A 14,968-nucleotide genomic window follows, 5' to 3' on the forward strand; every position below is an offset into this window, starting at 1 on the left:
TCAATATGCTTTGACCCTTCACATACTTCAAGCTTTCATGATCAAAATGGATCACAAATTCTCTAGGCCAAGTAGTGTTGCCACACATGAAATATATGAACTAAAGTAAATAATTTTTTATCATAGGTAGCATATTTCAATGTTGACCCATTTAGTTTTTCACTAAAATATATTAAGTGCTTTCCATCTTGAATTAAAACAACACTTATACCCAAACCACATACATCACATTCAATTTCAATAGTTTTATCAAACCTGGTAAAACAAATAATGGTGAGCTTAATTTCTTCCTAAGAAAATTGGATGCATTCTCTTGCATTTCTCCCCATTTAAAAACAACATTCTTTTTCACTAAGTCATTCAATGGTTCAGTTATAGTTCTAAAATCATTTATAAATTTCTTATAGAGGTTAGCTAACTCATGGAAACTCTGAAATTAACGTGCACTTTTTGGTGTTGGCAAATCCATAATGAATTTAACTTTGTCTCTATCTAGAGCTACTCTACTTTTATCAACTATGAAGCCAATAGAGTGAACTTTTTCATGCAAAAACTACTCTTATTAAAATTAAATTTCTATTTTCCATGTGTAATCAAAACTAATTTAACATGATCAAGCAAAATCTTCAAATAAATTATAATATCATCACTATAAACAACAATATGTTTTCTCATATATTTTCTCAAAACATTATATATTAAGCGCATAGGTGTACTAGGAGTATTAGTTAACCTAAAAGGCATAACAAGTCATTCATACAATCCAAACTTAATATTGAAAGTTGTTTTCCATTCATCTCCTACGTGCATTCTAATTTGATGATATCAAGATTTCAAAATAATTTTTATGAATAGACACGAATCATGCAATAAATCAAACATATCATCTAACCTAGGAATAGGATGTCGATACTTTACCGTGATTTTGTTGATGACTCTATTATCCATGCATATGCGCCAAGTTTCATCTTTCTTTGGCACCAATAAGTCTCGTATAGAACATGGACTCAAACTTTCTCGTACATAGCCCTTCTCCATGAGCACCTCCACTTGCCTTTGAATTTCTTTTTATCTCAGTTGGATTGACTTGATAAGCTGGCTTATAAGGAATGACAGTACTTGAAATGAAGTCTATTTTATGTTCAGTACCTCTAATGAGAGTTATTTCTTTATCTTGAAACATGTCTTCAAATTCGTGTAAAAGAGATTGAAAAACACTAGGCAAAGCCAAGTTGTTATAGTTAGAGACCAAAAATCCTCCATTGTACATACAAAGATAGATGTTTATGAAAATCTTCTCACCTCTCCAACTTCAACTATAGCCAAATAACTCTCTCTCTTCCTTTTTTCTTCAATTTCATGTCTTTTTTCATTCTTCTTTTTTTCTCTTGAATTTTTCTCTATTTTTTCACTCACTTTGGTTTCCCTTTTAACTTTTTTTTTTTCCTCCAACTTTAATTGTTCAACAAATACATTTGCAGAACTCAAAGATACAAGAGTGGTTTTTCTACCTTCTTTTACAAAAGAATACCTATTCAAATAGCCATCATACATAACCCTCCTGTCAAATTGCCTTGGTTGGCCAAGTAATATATCTCCAGCTTGCATTGGTAATACATCACAAAGAACTTCATTTTTATATTTTCCCAAAGTAAAAGATATTAAACCTTGGGAAACTACCTTCATTGTTCCACTATCATTGAGCCATTGGAGCTTGTAAGGTTTAGGATGATTTTGGGTTGGAATTTGTAATTTTTTTATCAACATGGTACTTACAACATTGGTGCAACTTCCACTATCAATGACAAGACTACAAGCAGTCTCCTTGACGAAACACCGCGTGTGGAATAGGTTGTCTCTTTGATCATCAATATCATTCTCCATAACTTGAGTTTTAATAAGTCTTCTTATAAGTGCCAAATGAATCCCATCTTCCAGTTCCTCATTCTTCTGGACTTCTTCAACTAGATCATTGATCTCCCCTTCATTTTCCTCGTCTTGGTTCATGATTGTACAAACAGTAATAAAATATGTTTAGGACCTCAGACACTCAACTCACTAATTTTACACTTAGGGACACTCGTGTTTATACACACAAAGATAGGTTGTTTGGGAAAGTGACTAAATTATGATCAAGGTAGGCTAATATATGGGTAAAGCAATTCTGATAGTAGCAAGCTATTCAAGGCAATCAAGATAAGTTAATTATGAAATAACAACAAAATAAAACAAGAAGTGAACAAACAAATAAGAGACACAAAGATATTTTAGGATAGAATTGCACACGGAAAAAATAAAAAATAAAAAATTCAAAAAAGAAAGGACGTGAAGATTTTAAGAACGATCTAACTCTCTTTTTACAGAATTCGAGAAATTTAGAAGTTATCTTCAAGCATAGATTATGAGAGAGAAAAAATATCAAACACAATTGTTCTAGATTTAGATGGATTAAGAAAAAGATGTGAATCAAAGTTTATTTGATCTTCAAATAAACATGCAAATGATCTAAAAAAATGATAAAGATCGTTTATAATCACAATCGTAAGAACAAATATGATAAGATTTTTTTTTTTCAAGATCTAAACGTGATCTTTAGGAAGAAAATGAGAACAAAGTGAAAAGTTGATGAATAATGGCAGATATGACCGCAAGAAAATAAATTGACAGATTTAAAGAAAAGATAAACAAGGGAAGAAATGAAAGATAAAATCAATTCTAGAGTCGGCCACAAAGATGTAAACCTAGGCTCTGATACCAAATTGATAAGGAAACCCTAATTTTCAGCCCAACGAGATCCAAACTTTTGTTGAAGCAAGAACCCTTGAATCAGAGTAATTAACACCTCTTTATACTAAATTTGAATCAACCAAGAGATAACGCTAGAATTAGATTACCACTTACAATCGAAGATCTAGAAGCAAGATTTGAAAATCTTGTAGATCAAGGCTTGATTGAATGGCTCGGGTGCAATTCTACACAAGAATTGCTCGAAACTTAGTAATGACAAATATGATGCTCGGATTTCTAAGGAAAACATCTCAATTTGAGATCTGAATTACATTCATCCACGAATCTGATTTTTACATAACATATTGTGGGTATTTATAGTCTCCCGACAAAAGACATTTGTTGTCGGGATTCAATCCCGATTCCCTTTAATCTCCACAAAAGACGAAGTCAATTTTGACCATTTGACCATTGCAAAATGAAAACAAAAAAACAATAAAATCTTTCAACAAATGTTGATGTACTTGAGTGACTTGCAATAGGTTCAAAATTAATTGAGCTCTTTGCACGTAGGTTCAAATTCTGTTGTTGACATTTTTGAATCGACATTTTTTTTATTCTTCTTGGCATCGACATTTTTTTAATATTCTTGGCAATAGGTCCTTTTAGAACACCGTGAATCTTTTCAAAACCTCCTAAGTGTGTTCGAACGACATAAAAGTTTCTCATGTAAGTCTCCTAAGTGTGTTTCAACGGAGTAGAAGTTCCTCCACAAGATCTTCCTCGCTAGACTTGAATACAAGGTCAAGGTTTATGGGAGTCTCTTAAACAAATCATCAAAGGATTGGAGAAGGAGAGTCGGAGATAAGAAACTGTAAAACTTGAGATAGTTTTCTCAAGCTAAGGTCTTGTTTAAGGAACTTCAAAGAATCTTTACCCAATAATATATTTGAATATCTAATATATTATGATATAATATCTTATTTAAATTATATTTAAATTTCTTAAGATATATTTAACTAATTTGAATGGATGGTATCTAAGATACCTTAATTGTTTTAATATATGATGAATCAAATACAATAAATATACATTTTACTTTTAATATATCTATTATAATAAATATTGATTTGAGCACTTCAAATTAGATCAAGTTTATCTTTTATATTTTGTAACAACGGTAAAAAAAAATTATTGATTTTCCATCTCTCCACTAGTTTCTCATGACCTCTTCCCTAAAATATTTCAATTAACAAGGTTTGAAACAGCCTATGTCCACCAAGTAAGTGGCTACACTATCGGTCTGGTTGGAAGAATTGTTTTATTTATGATGATACGTGCCTAGTGGCCTTGTACATGTCATGTTTGTGATATGCCTTATGATGTGATATGATGTTATGAATGTGTCGTTATATGATAGACTAAATGATATGATGGTATGAATGAAATGTTATGTTATGTTACCATAGGCTATGCAATGTATGAAATACCATGACGACACTACGATGTATTATGTTAGGCAATAATATGCTATGATATGTTATGAAATATTTTGAAATAAAAAAAAAAGCTATGAAGCACCCCTCTATAATTTGAAAGTTATGTTATGTCATGAATGAATGAAACGATTTATGAAAGTTTTAGGTATATTATTGAGGGTAATATGTAAGAAAGAATAGGATTTGTAAGCTCATGCATATTTTATAGTGCATCGAGATACTTCAACTTTATGATAAGTACAAATGCATACACTATGAGATTGAAATGACCATCATGCTTAGCATGGTGTAACGATGGTCGCTATTCCCTCTGGGTGTCTAGTTACAGCCCAAAGGAGCTAGTTCGACCAGCAGGCCCAAAGAGTGTGCAAGCACGCCTGGTGGATCCATTCTCGCACGTGTGGGTCGTTTGTAGAAAAGTACTACACATCCAATTTACTCGGATTGGAAAACCATCTAAGATAAGTCAACCACATAGTTGACTCATAAAAAGCATTTTCTTTCTTTAAAAGAAACAACCCCCACAAAGGCATTATAAGCAAGAAATAACAATCATTCAATCGATTGCCTAAATGAAGGGGGAAATGAAATAAGTAATCCAATTAGTTGGATTAAAAAAGCCTCAAAAAGTGGTGCATCATCATGTGTCGGTTTAATTATTGCCCTCATTTCTTATCCCATGTTTGCCTTATCATACCAAAAATCTTTACATATCTTTTTCCATTTACCATCATCATTAATCCATTTTGTAGTTCACACAAACAAATCCTTTCCATCCGTAGGGGAGGAGACCTTTGGTTAAGGGGAGGAGACGTCTAACCACATTCCTGTTTATAGACTGGCTGGGTTAAGGGAACCCGGAACCCACCGAAGCCATAGAAAAGAGTGTTCATAGGGGCAATTGTCATTACTTATGGACCCAGCCCCTTGATCTATCCAGGACCAAGATGAAGCTGGATCAAAAACATATAAATCAAGAACATAAATTATATTTTTGAAGCTGAAAAACAATGAGAGGAAGTATAAGAGTGGGGAAAAAGGATCGAGTTGAACATTTAAGGAAAAACCAAAGCTGAGCTTTTTTTATTGACAATACAGATCGAACCCATCTCTGTTTTTCTTTTTCTATTGTTAGTTCAAACACATCCTTCATCCTCATTCTCAAAAAAATAAAGGAAACAAAAGAAAAATAAACACCAACTTTGAGAAGATTAAGAATAAATAAGAACAGAAGCAAAATTAACGATGGAGCAGCAGCGGGTTCGGGGCAAATCGGGCACCGAATGATCGAATGATGGAGCTCGAGGATATGATTAAGCAGGCTGTTCCTCCTTCCAGTCTTTCCTGATATCAAATGTGTAATTGATCTCCAAATAGCACTTGTTATCATCATCGACGAACTGAGCTCAAACAAACAAATAAACAAACAAACAAGCACCCATGATGTGCAAAACAGAGCAAAACAGAGCAAAACAGAGCATTTTCTTTGCATCAACCAACTCACCCTGCTTCTGGCTGAATAGGATCCCCTCGCAAAGATGCCTGATGGAGTCGTTTCTTCCTGCATCTCATGATAATAAGGTTCAGGCTGAGGGCTAAAGGTTCCGATCATCTCTTTTGTACTGTCAACTGTGACATTCAAAAAGAAGAAGAAATCCGTTAATGGCAGAGAGAGAAACAGAGATTGTTCTGCTTTGTTTTTGTTTTTGTGTTTACCTTTGACGCCAGTTTTCCACACGGTATTGGTGTATTTGAGACCAGATACAATGTTATTGCTGACCTGAAATGTAAACAAGAGGCTATAACGACTGCCTTCCTTCAAAGTAAACCAGAGGCCTTTGGGGTTTCCACTTTCAGGAACTGGAAGAACAATGTCAGGCCGCTCTGCTGACTTAATTGCAAGGCTTACAATCTTCACATCCGGCTCAAGAGTTTCTAATACACAACCAAAACTCAAATGCACAAGGTTCTTATAAACAAAACGTAACAAAAACAAAAAAACAAAAAAACAAGAGTATCCCATTCTATTCTGTTGTGTTCTGTTGTAGTGGTGGGATTACCTCCAACAGCTTCAAAATCGACATCACCCAGAAGCTGTTCCTTCCATCTTCTGAGGCTTTCATCATCCTGAGAGTGAGAGATTAAAAAGGTAAGGAGAAGAAATCGAAGAAAGTAAAAGGAGGGAGGGAGAGAGAGAGAGAGAGAGAGAGAGAGAGACCTTGTCCTTCTCGTTGAGTTCTTTCAAAGTGTACTGAGGACCCAACTCGATTTTCCTTCCCTCTTCGTCGTCGTCCTCTTCAGTGGCACAGATTGAGGTCTCACTCATTTTACGAGTCAGCCCAGAAGACGCATCAACGCCGGGTGTTTCATCCCCAGCTTTTTTGGGGTCTGAAAGTTTGGTCGAATCGTCTTGTTTGGCGTCATTGTCGTTGTCGTCGAACCCCATTGTCCGTTTTGAAGTGGAAGCGATTTGAAGGGCCAGAGACATCAACAGGCCATGAACAGAGGGGAAATGGTACCACGCCTAATGGTACAGAGAAGGAAGAGTCACACCCACCAATATTGGTGAAGAAGAGACAGAAAACCCTAAAGAGTGAAATACCTGGGGAAGAGAGAAGAAGAAAGTTGTGTGTGTGTGAGAGAGAGAGAGAGAGAGAGAGAAGTGGGAGAAGGATGAAAAGGAAAATAAGAGGGAAATGGGTGTGAGAGAAAGAAAAAGGCAGAAAGAGGGAAAACAGAGGAATGGAGGGAGAAGATAGAAGAAGAAGAAGAAGAAGAAGAAGGGAATCAGCGAAAGCAGTTGCAACAAAAAGTTGAATGCGGAGAAGGAAGGAGTCATGTGGTGATCCCTAATTTTATCTTCTAACTCCAACATCCTCAACCTTACTCACTCACTGCCGTTACGCCACGAACACCATATTCCAGGACCCTCAATTTTATTTTTCTTTTTTTTTTAGATTTTATAAATGAACCCAATATCATTATACATTTATTTTAATAAGTATTTTAGAAGGAAGACTTGCACATTTTATGAATACCAAGCAGTAGTATCCTACATGATAGGGAACTACTAAGAACACCATTTTCTTCTCTCTCTCAATCAACATGATAGGGAACTACTAAGAACATAGCGATCATGAAGAACCGAAGATATTGTTGAGAATTGTTAGATCGTCTCATTTGTCTAATTTAAAGAATGATCATGAGTTTATAAGCAAAAAAATATTATCTCCATGGATACGAGACTTTTTGAAGAAGTCAAAAGGAAAGTTATTTATGCTCAAGATGGACATGTTATACCATTGTGGAGAATCGTGGTTCAATACATACCTACAGTCAAGGGTTGTAATAGTGATACGATACCTGGTTGGAGATTCCCACACGAACTATTGCTATCGCTATGCCCACAAATGGTATGATTATATACTCGGATTTTTCATATAAATGTTACTCGTCTATTTAGGATGATAATCAAGGTTCAAAATCTTAAGATCATATTGATTCAATCCATATGATAATATATATTATAGTGTTTCTTAATCCCTTCATTGTTAATGAATCCCGAATCTCCAAAATAGTATTATATTGTCCACTATGAGTATAAGCTCTGGTCACTTTGTTTTAGGCTTCCCCCAAAGGCATCATATCAATGGAAATGGTGTTCCTTACTTATAAACACATGATTTTCTACTTAATTAACCAATATGAGACTAATTAACGACTAATGCAAAGCTGTTCTCTTTGATCGATATAGGACGCATAAAAGTTAGTCAAATATCGGGTTCCATGGGAAGAACATATCACCAAAGACGGAATCACAATAGTTATGAAGCCCCGATATGTGTAGAGTTGTATAAGATACTTGGGAAACGATATTCACTAGAATAGAGCAAAAGCGATGAACTAATAGTGTGAATTTAGAGGGCAATATAAGGATACTAATTACTACACATCCAAATTGTATAAGTATATCAACAAGAAGCTAAGTGTTCATCTCTCAGAGAATCAATTGTGTTACATGATATACTGTATAAGAACACAATGAAAAGGATTTGGATTGTCATGGTCTCAAAGTTATGGAATTATAAGCCAAGTTATTTGATATGTTAATTTAAAATATTGTGTTGGGGTGTTATCATGGGAAGATTTTGAATGATGATTTTTTTAATTTTATTTTATTCCTATAACTAAGAAATCCCAGAGGCCCTTAGGTCGGAATGGTGGAAAGGTGAAGCATATAAATGGAGCATTTCTAAGCATATAAAGTTGTTGTTTCAAGTTCTATGAGGAGTGGTTTGATGCGTTTCTAAGTAAACATGGGTTGGGATATGAAGCATTTGGATTCCAAGCACTCCTCAGTGCAACAATTAGAGAAATTATGGGTCAATAAACAACTTGCTGCTGCTCACATGCGCTCCAAGGAGGCTCAAATTGATATCAACTTAATCAACACCTGATATGCTATTTGCAAACAGTGGCTTTCTTCCTTACAACAAGGACGCTCAATTTGATCTTCACATTATTACCCTTCTTTGGCGCACACAATTGCCCAAGGCCATCATTTGAGGGCATATAGAAATTCCTACTAGTCTGATTTTAGTCTGATTTTAGTTCGGAGTGGGCACCATTCTGTTGTTATTTTAGTTTGTTTTGTTTTTACTCACATATTTTCTAAGAAAATTCTTAAAAGGTCATTATATTAGGATTGCTCCGAGCAAAGATCATGCAACTCTATCATTTCTACGAGCAACTAAAAAAGGAAGGTGTACCTTATTGGTATAGGTAATAGCTATCAATTCTTTTAAGTCTTTTTTAGTCCATCCCATGTGATCTCAATTCATTAGGGGTGTTACATACCCACCATCTTTGCTCTCATTTGTCCACAAACCCATCTTATTAGGAGAGATTTAATGCTTCATGCCTAAAATTCAAATATGGATTCGAAATATAGATTCGGCACCTAATGGCTATGACATTCTCCTACATCTCCTGCAACATGGTCGTGTTACTTGCTTCTCGCTTCTAAGAGAGGGAGTTTATTGACGTACTCCTCTACTTGATGCTCAATGTCACGGTCGTACTTCTTCAACCGTGTTGCGTTATTATCTTGACATGCTTACGATAAGCCTTAAAGTGGAATTCAAGCACCATTCAAATTTTTTGCCCTACTTTGTGGCTTCGTCGAACCTTCTGTGTTGTTTTCCTTTGTTAACAAAACACAACTTGTGTGGAATCCAAGCCTATTTGGCCACACATGCGACTAGAGTGTGCATGTTCAATCATCTACGACTCATGTTTCGAGATAGCTCAACCATCTTAGCTTGCTAGGACACCCATTGAGAATTGTCCCATGTGTGGATCGTCTATCGTGATGTCCTAAACATCCTTCTCTTCGGGTTCTCATCACGCATGGGGTAATAGCCCAAATATAAAAAAAGTAATAATAATAATAAAAAAAAACAATCTTCTCTTTCCCCAACAATCTGTCCTCATCCCACCCTATCACATCCCTCCAAAATGAAACATAACAAATTTGTCAGATTAAGAAAACGCTAAAAATATTAGAAGAAAACAGAAATGTGTATCAGATTTACTTTTTATTTAGAGAATTAGATAAAGTTATATTTCAAATCTCCTCTTTTCTTCATCGAGTTATGAGTAATGGATTCAGATCTTCTTCCCTTATCCCATTATTTAGAGTTTGGTAAAAATCCATTAACATAATATTTGTTTAGAGAATTAAAATAAATACAGAGTAATAAGGAAAGATTTGGTGAACATAATCCACATAAAACAGTCCAAATGTTGTCTAGTGACCCGATATCTCCTAAAATTCTAAGAATAGAAAATAAATATTAATGAAAATACAAGTGTGTATATATTATATATATATCCAAAGCTCTAATTAAGTCTCCCATGCATGGACCATGGTAAAATTTAGAGAATTGAAACTGAAATTGATGTCATGATTCATATAGGTTGACTTGGATGACAAAATTGAACTTTCCTAAGGATAAATTGGAGACACCAGCCTAAGCTAATTTGGTAAGTGTCGTTACTATTGACATGGTTATACTTGATATTGACACGTGTCCCGTGGTTCTACATGTGTCATATATATTGATATGTGTGAATTGTTTATGGATCGATATGCTTATGATATGATGTATATATGTTATAATATGTGAATTGTATGATAACACTTATGGTACGAGGTGTTCAATGTTATGTTTGAGATAGATATGAGAAGGATGCATTATACATAATGTAATGATAGGAGTAAGATATATTCATGAAACATTAAGGTTAAGTTACGTATCGAAGTGCTATGAATACGAGAGATTGATAAAAATGATATGATCACAATCGATTGAGGAAAGAATATGGTTAGGTTATGGGTAGAAAATGATAAGATTATGATAGATTGATAGAACGATAACGTTAGGATACGTTCCTGTGACAATATGATTAAAGTACGTTCATGTAACGAAATGACTGTGATAGGTATAAGAATGTTAATGCTATGATAAGTTGGGGAGCGATATGACCACAAAATATTACAATANTATATTATTGAGGGTAATATGTAAGAAAGAATAGGATTTGTAAGCTCATGCATATTTTATAGTGCATCGAGATACTTCAACTTTATGATAAGTACAAATGCATACACTATGAGATTGAAATGACCATCATGCTTAGCATGGTGTAACGATGGTCGCTATTCCCTCTGGGTGTCTAGTTACAGCCCAAAGGAGCTAGTTCGACCAGCAGGCCCAAAGAGTGTGCAAGCACGCCTGGTGGATCCATTCTCGCACGTGTGGGTCGTTTGTAGAAAAGTACTACACATCCAATTTACTCGGATTGGAAAACCATCTAAGATAAGTCAACCACATAGTTGACTCATAAAAAGCATTTTCTTTCTTTAAAAGAAACAACCCCCACAAAGGCATTATAAGCAAGAAATAACAATCATTCAATCGATTGCCTAAATGAAGGGGGAAATGAAATAAGTAATCCAATTAGTTGGATTAAAAAAGCCTCAAAAAGTGGTGCATCATCATGTGTCGGTTTAATTATTGCCCTCATTTCTTATCCCATGTTTGCCTTATCATACCAAAAATCTTTACATATCTTTTTCCATTTACCATCATCATTAATCCATTTTGTAGTTCACACAAACAAATCCTTTCCATCCGTAGGGGAGGAGACCTTTGGTTAAGGGGAGGAGACGTCTAACCACATTCCTGTTTATAGACTGGCTGGGTTAAGGGAACCCGGAACCCACCGAAGCCATAGAAAAGAGTGTTCATAGGGGCAATTGTCATTACTTATGGACCCAGCCCCTTGATCTATCCAGGACCAAGATGAAGCTGGATCAAAAACATATAAATCAAGAACATAAATTATATTTTTGAAGCTGAAAAACAATGAGAGGAAGTATAAGAGTGGGGAAAAAGGATCGAGTTGAACATTTAAGGAAAAACCAAAGCTGAGCTTTTTTTATTGACAATACAGATCGAACCCATCTCTGTTTTTCTTTTTCTATTGTTAGTTCAAACACATCCTTCATCCTCATTCTCAAAAAAATAAAGGAAACAAAAGAAAAATAAACACCAACTTTGAGAAGATTAAGAATAAATAAGAACAGAAGCAAAATTAACGATGGAGCAGCAGCGGGTTCGGGGCAAATCGGGCACCGAATGATCGAATGATGGAGCTCGAGGATATGATTAAGCAGGCTGTTCCTCCTTCCAGTCTTTCCTGATATCAAATGTGTAATTGATCTCCAAATAGCACTTGTTATCATCATCGACGAACTGAGCTCAAACAAACAAATAAACAAACAAACAAGCACCCATGATGTGCAAAACAGAGCAAAACAGAGCAAAACAGAGCATTTTCTTTGCATCAACCAACTCACCCTGCTTCTGGCTGAATAGGATCCCCTCGCAAAGATGCCTGATGGAGTCGTTTCTTCCTGCATCTCATGATAATAAGGTTCAGGCTGAGGGCTAAAGGTTCCGATCATCTCTTTTGTACTGTCAACTGTGACATTCAAAAAGAAGAAGAAATCCGTTAATGGCAGAGAGAGAAACAGAGATTGTTCTGCTTTGTTTTTGTTTTTGTGTTTACCTTTGACGCCAGTTTTCCACACGGTATTGGTGTATTTGAGACCAGATACAATGTTATTGCTGACCTGAAATGTAAACAAGAGGCTATAACGACTGCCTTCCTTCAAAGTAAACCAGAGGCCTTTGGGGTTTCCACTTTCAGGAACTGGAAGAACAATGTCAGGCCGCTCTGCTGACTTAATTGCAAGGCTTACAATCTTCACATCCGGCTCAAGAGTTTCTAATACACAACCAAAACTCAAATGCACAAGGTTCTTATAAACAAAACGTAACAAAAACAAAAAAACAAAAAAACAAGAGTATCCCATTCTATTCTGTTGTGTTCTGTTGTAGTGGTGGGATTACCTCCAACAGCTTCAAAATCGACATCACCCAGAAGCTGTTCCTTCCATCTTCTGAGGCTTTCATCATCCTGAGAGTGAGAGATTAAAAAGGTAAGGAGAAGAAATCGAAGAAAGTAAAAGGAGGGAGGGAGAGAGAGAGAGAGAGAGAGAGAGAGAGACCTTGTCCTTCTCGTTGAGTTCTTTCAAAGTGTACTGAGGACCCAACTCGATTTTCCTTCCCTCTTCGTCGTCGTCCTCTTCAGTGGCACAGATTGAGGTCTCACTCATTTTACGAGTCAGCCCAGAAGACGCATCAACGCCGGGTGTTTCATCCCCAGCTTTTTTGGGGTCTGAAAGTTTGGTCGAATCGTCTTGTTTGGCGTCATTGTCGTTGTCGTCGAACCCCATTGTCCGTTTTGAAGTGGAAGCGATTTGAAGGGCCAGAGACATCAACAGGCCATGAACAGAGGGGAAATGGTACCACGCCTAATGGTACAGAGAAGGAAGAGTCACACCCACCAATATTGGTGAAGAAGAGACAGAAAACCCTAAAGAGTGAAATACCTGGGGAAGAGAGAAGAAGAAAGTTGTGTGTGTGTGAGAGAGAGAGAGAGAGAGAGAGAAGTGGGAGAAGGATGAAAAGGAAAATAAGAGGGAAATGGGTGTGAGAGAAAGAAAAAGGCAGAAAGAGGGAAAACAGAGGAATGGAGGGAGAAGATAGAAGAAGAAGAAGAAGAAGAAGAAGGGAATCAGCGAAAGCAGTTGCAACAAAAAGTTGAATGCGGAGAAGGAAGGAGTCATGTGGTGATCCCTAATTTTATCTTCTAACTCCAACATCCTCAACCTTACTCACTCACTGCCGTTACGCCACGAACACCATATTCCAGGACCCTCAATTTTATTTTTCTTTTTTTTTTAGATTTTATAAATGAACCCAATATCATTATACATTTATTTTAATAAGTATTTTAGAAGGAAGACTTGCACATTTTATGAATACCAAGCAGTAGTATCCTACATGATAGGGAACTACTAAGAACACCATTTTCTTCTCTCTCTCAATCAACATGATAGGGAACTACTAAGAACATAGCGATCATGAAGAACCGAAGATATTGTTGAGAATTGTTAGATCGTCTCATTTGTCTAATTTAAAGAATGATCATGAGTTTATAAGCAAAAAAATATTATCTCCATGGATACGAGACTTTTTGAAGAAGTCAAAAGGAAAGTTATTTATGCTCAAGATGGACATGTTATACCATTGTGGAGAATCGTGGTTCAATACATACCTACAGTCAAGGGTTGTAATAGTGATACGATACCTGGTTGGAGATTCCCACACGAACTATTGCTATCGCTATGCCCACAAATGGTATGATTATATACTCGGATTTTTCATATAAATGTTACTCGTCTATTTAGGATGATAATCAAGGTTCAAAATCTTAAGATCATATTGATTCAATCCATATGATAATATATATTATAGTGTTTCTTAATCCCTTCATTGTTAATGAATCCCGAATCTCCAAAATAGTATTATATTGTCCACTATGAGTATAAGCTCTGGTCACTTTGTTTTAGGCTTCCCCCAAAGGCATCATATCAATGGAAATGGTGTTCCTTACTTATAAACACATGATTTTCTACTTAATTAACCAATATGAGACTAATTAACGACTAATGCAAAGCTGTTCTCTTTGATCGATATAGGACGCATAAAAGTTAGTCAAATATCGGGTTCCATGGGAAGAACATATCACCAAAGACGGAATCACAATAGTTATGAAGCCCCGATATGTGTAGAGTTGTATAAGATACTTGGGAAACGATATTCACTAGAATAGAGCAAAAGCGATGAACTAATAGTGTGAATTTAGAGGGCAATATAAGGATACTAATTACTACACATCCAAATTGTATAAGTATATCAACAAGAAGCTAAGTGTTCATCTCTCAGAGAATCAATTGTGTTACATGATATACTGTATAAGAACACAATGAAAAGGATTTGGATTGTCATGGTCTCAAAGTTATGGAATTATAAGCCAAGTTATTTGATATGTTAATTTAAAATATTGTGTTGGGGTGTTATCATGGGAAGATTTTGAATGATGATTTTTTTAATTTTATTTTATTCCTATAACTAAGAAATCCCAGAGGCCCTTAGGTCGGAATGGTGGAAAGGTGAAGCATATAAATGGAGCATTTCTAAGCATATAAAGTTGTTGTTTCAAGTTCTATGAGGAGTGGTTTGATGCGTTTCTAAGTAAACATGGGT

The 14,968-nt window shown here is 35.6% G+C and overlaps 2 protein-coding genes across 2 annotated transcripts; both read right to left on the minus strand.

Moving 5' to 3' along the window:
- Positions 1-5,280: 5,280 nt before the first annotated feature.
- Positions 5,281-6,836, minus strand: LOC111472432 (rho GDP-dissociation inhibitor 1-like). Its single transcript, XM_023118092.1, has 5 exons — positions 6,445-6,836; positions 6,287-6,353; positions 5,943-6,161; positions 5,731-5,855; positions 5,281-5,626 (listed from the first exon to the last, which is right to left on the minus strand). The coding sequence occupies exons 1-5, from the start codon at positions 6,712-6,714 to the stop codon at positions 5,540-5,542; spliced, it is 768 nt and encodes a 255-aa protein (XP_022973860.1). The 5' UTR covers positions 6,715-6,836; the 3' UTR covers positions 5,281-5,539.
- Positions 6,837-11,700: 4,864 nt separating this feature from the next.
- LOC111472431 (rho GDP-dissociation inhibitor 1-like) lies at positions 11,701-13,256 on the minus strand. Its single transcript, XM_023118091.1, has 5 exons — positions 12,865-13,256; positions 12,707-12,773; positions 12,363-12,581; positions 12,151-12,275; positions 11,701-12,046 (listed from the first exon to the last, which is right to left on the minus strand). Exons 1-5 carry the CDS (start codon positions 13,132-13,134, stop codon positions 11,960-11,962), a joined length of 768 nt encoding a protein of 255 aa, XP_022973859.1. The 5' UTR covers positions 13,135-13,256; the 3' UTR covers positions 11,701-11,959.
- Positions 13,257-14,968: the final 1,712 nt, after the last annotated feature.

The sequence above is a fragment of the Cucurbita maxima genome, unplaced genomic scaffold (assembly GCF_002738345.1).
Source record: "Cucurbita maxima cultivar Rimu unplaced genomic scaffold, Cmax_1.0 Cma_Scf00071, whole genome shotgun sequence".
In the NCBI taxonomy this organism is placed as follows: Eukaryota; Viridiplantae; Streptophyta; class Magnoliopsida; order Cucurbitales; family Cucurbitaceae; genus Cucurbita; species Cucurbita maxima.

Bases quoted from the DNA above. Each gene is read 5' to 3' on its own strand.
- LOC111472431 (XM_023118091.1), bottom strand. From the start codon at position 13,134: ATGTCTCTGGCCCTTCAAATCGCTTCCACTTCAAAACGGACAATGGGG. The intron at 12,774-12,864 runs GTCTCTCTCTCT...TCTCACTCTCAG, and splicing joins AACTCAACGAGAAGGACAAG to GATGATGAAAGCCTCAGAAG. The intron at 12,047-12,150 runs GTGAGTTGGTTG...GTTTGAGCTCAG, and splicing joins CCTATTCAGCCAGAAGCAGG to TTCGTCGATGATGATAACAA.
- LOC111472432 (XM_023118092.1), bottom strand. From the start codon at position 6,714: ATGTCTCTGGCCCTTCAAATCGCTTCCACTTCAAAACGGACAATGGGG. The intron at 6,162-6,286 runs GTAATCCCACCA...GTTGTGTATTAG, and splicing joins CGATTTTGAAGCTGTTGGAG to AAACTCTTGAGCCGGATGTG. The intron at 5,627-5,730 runs GTGAGTTGGTTG...GTTTGAGCTCAG, and splicing joins CCTATTCAGCCAGAAGCAGG to TTCGTCGATGATGATAACAA.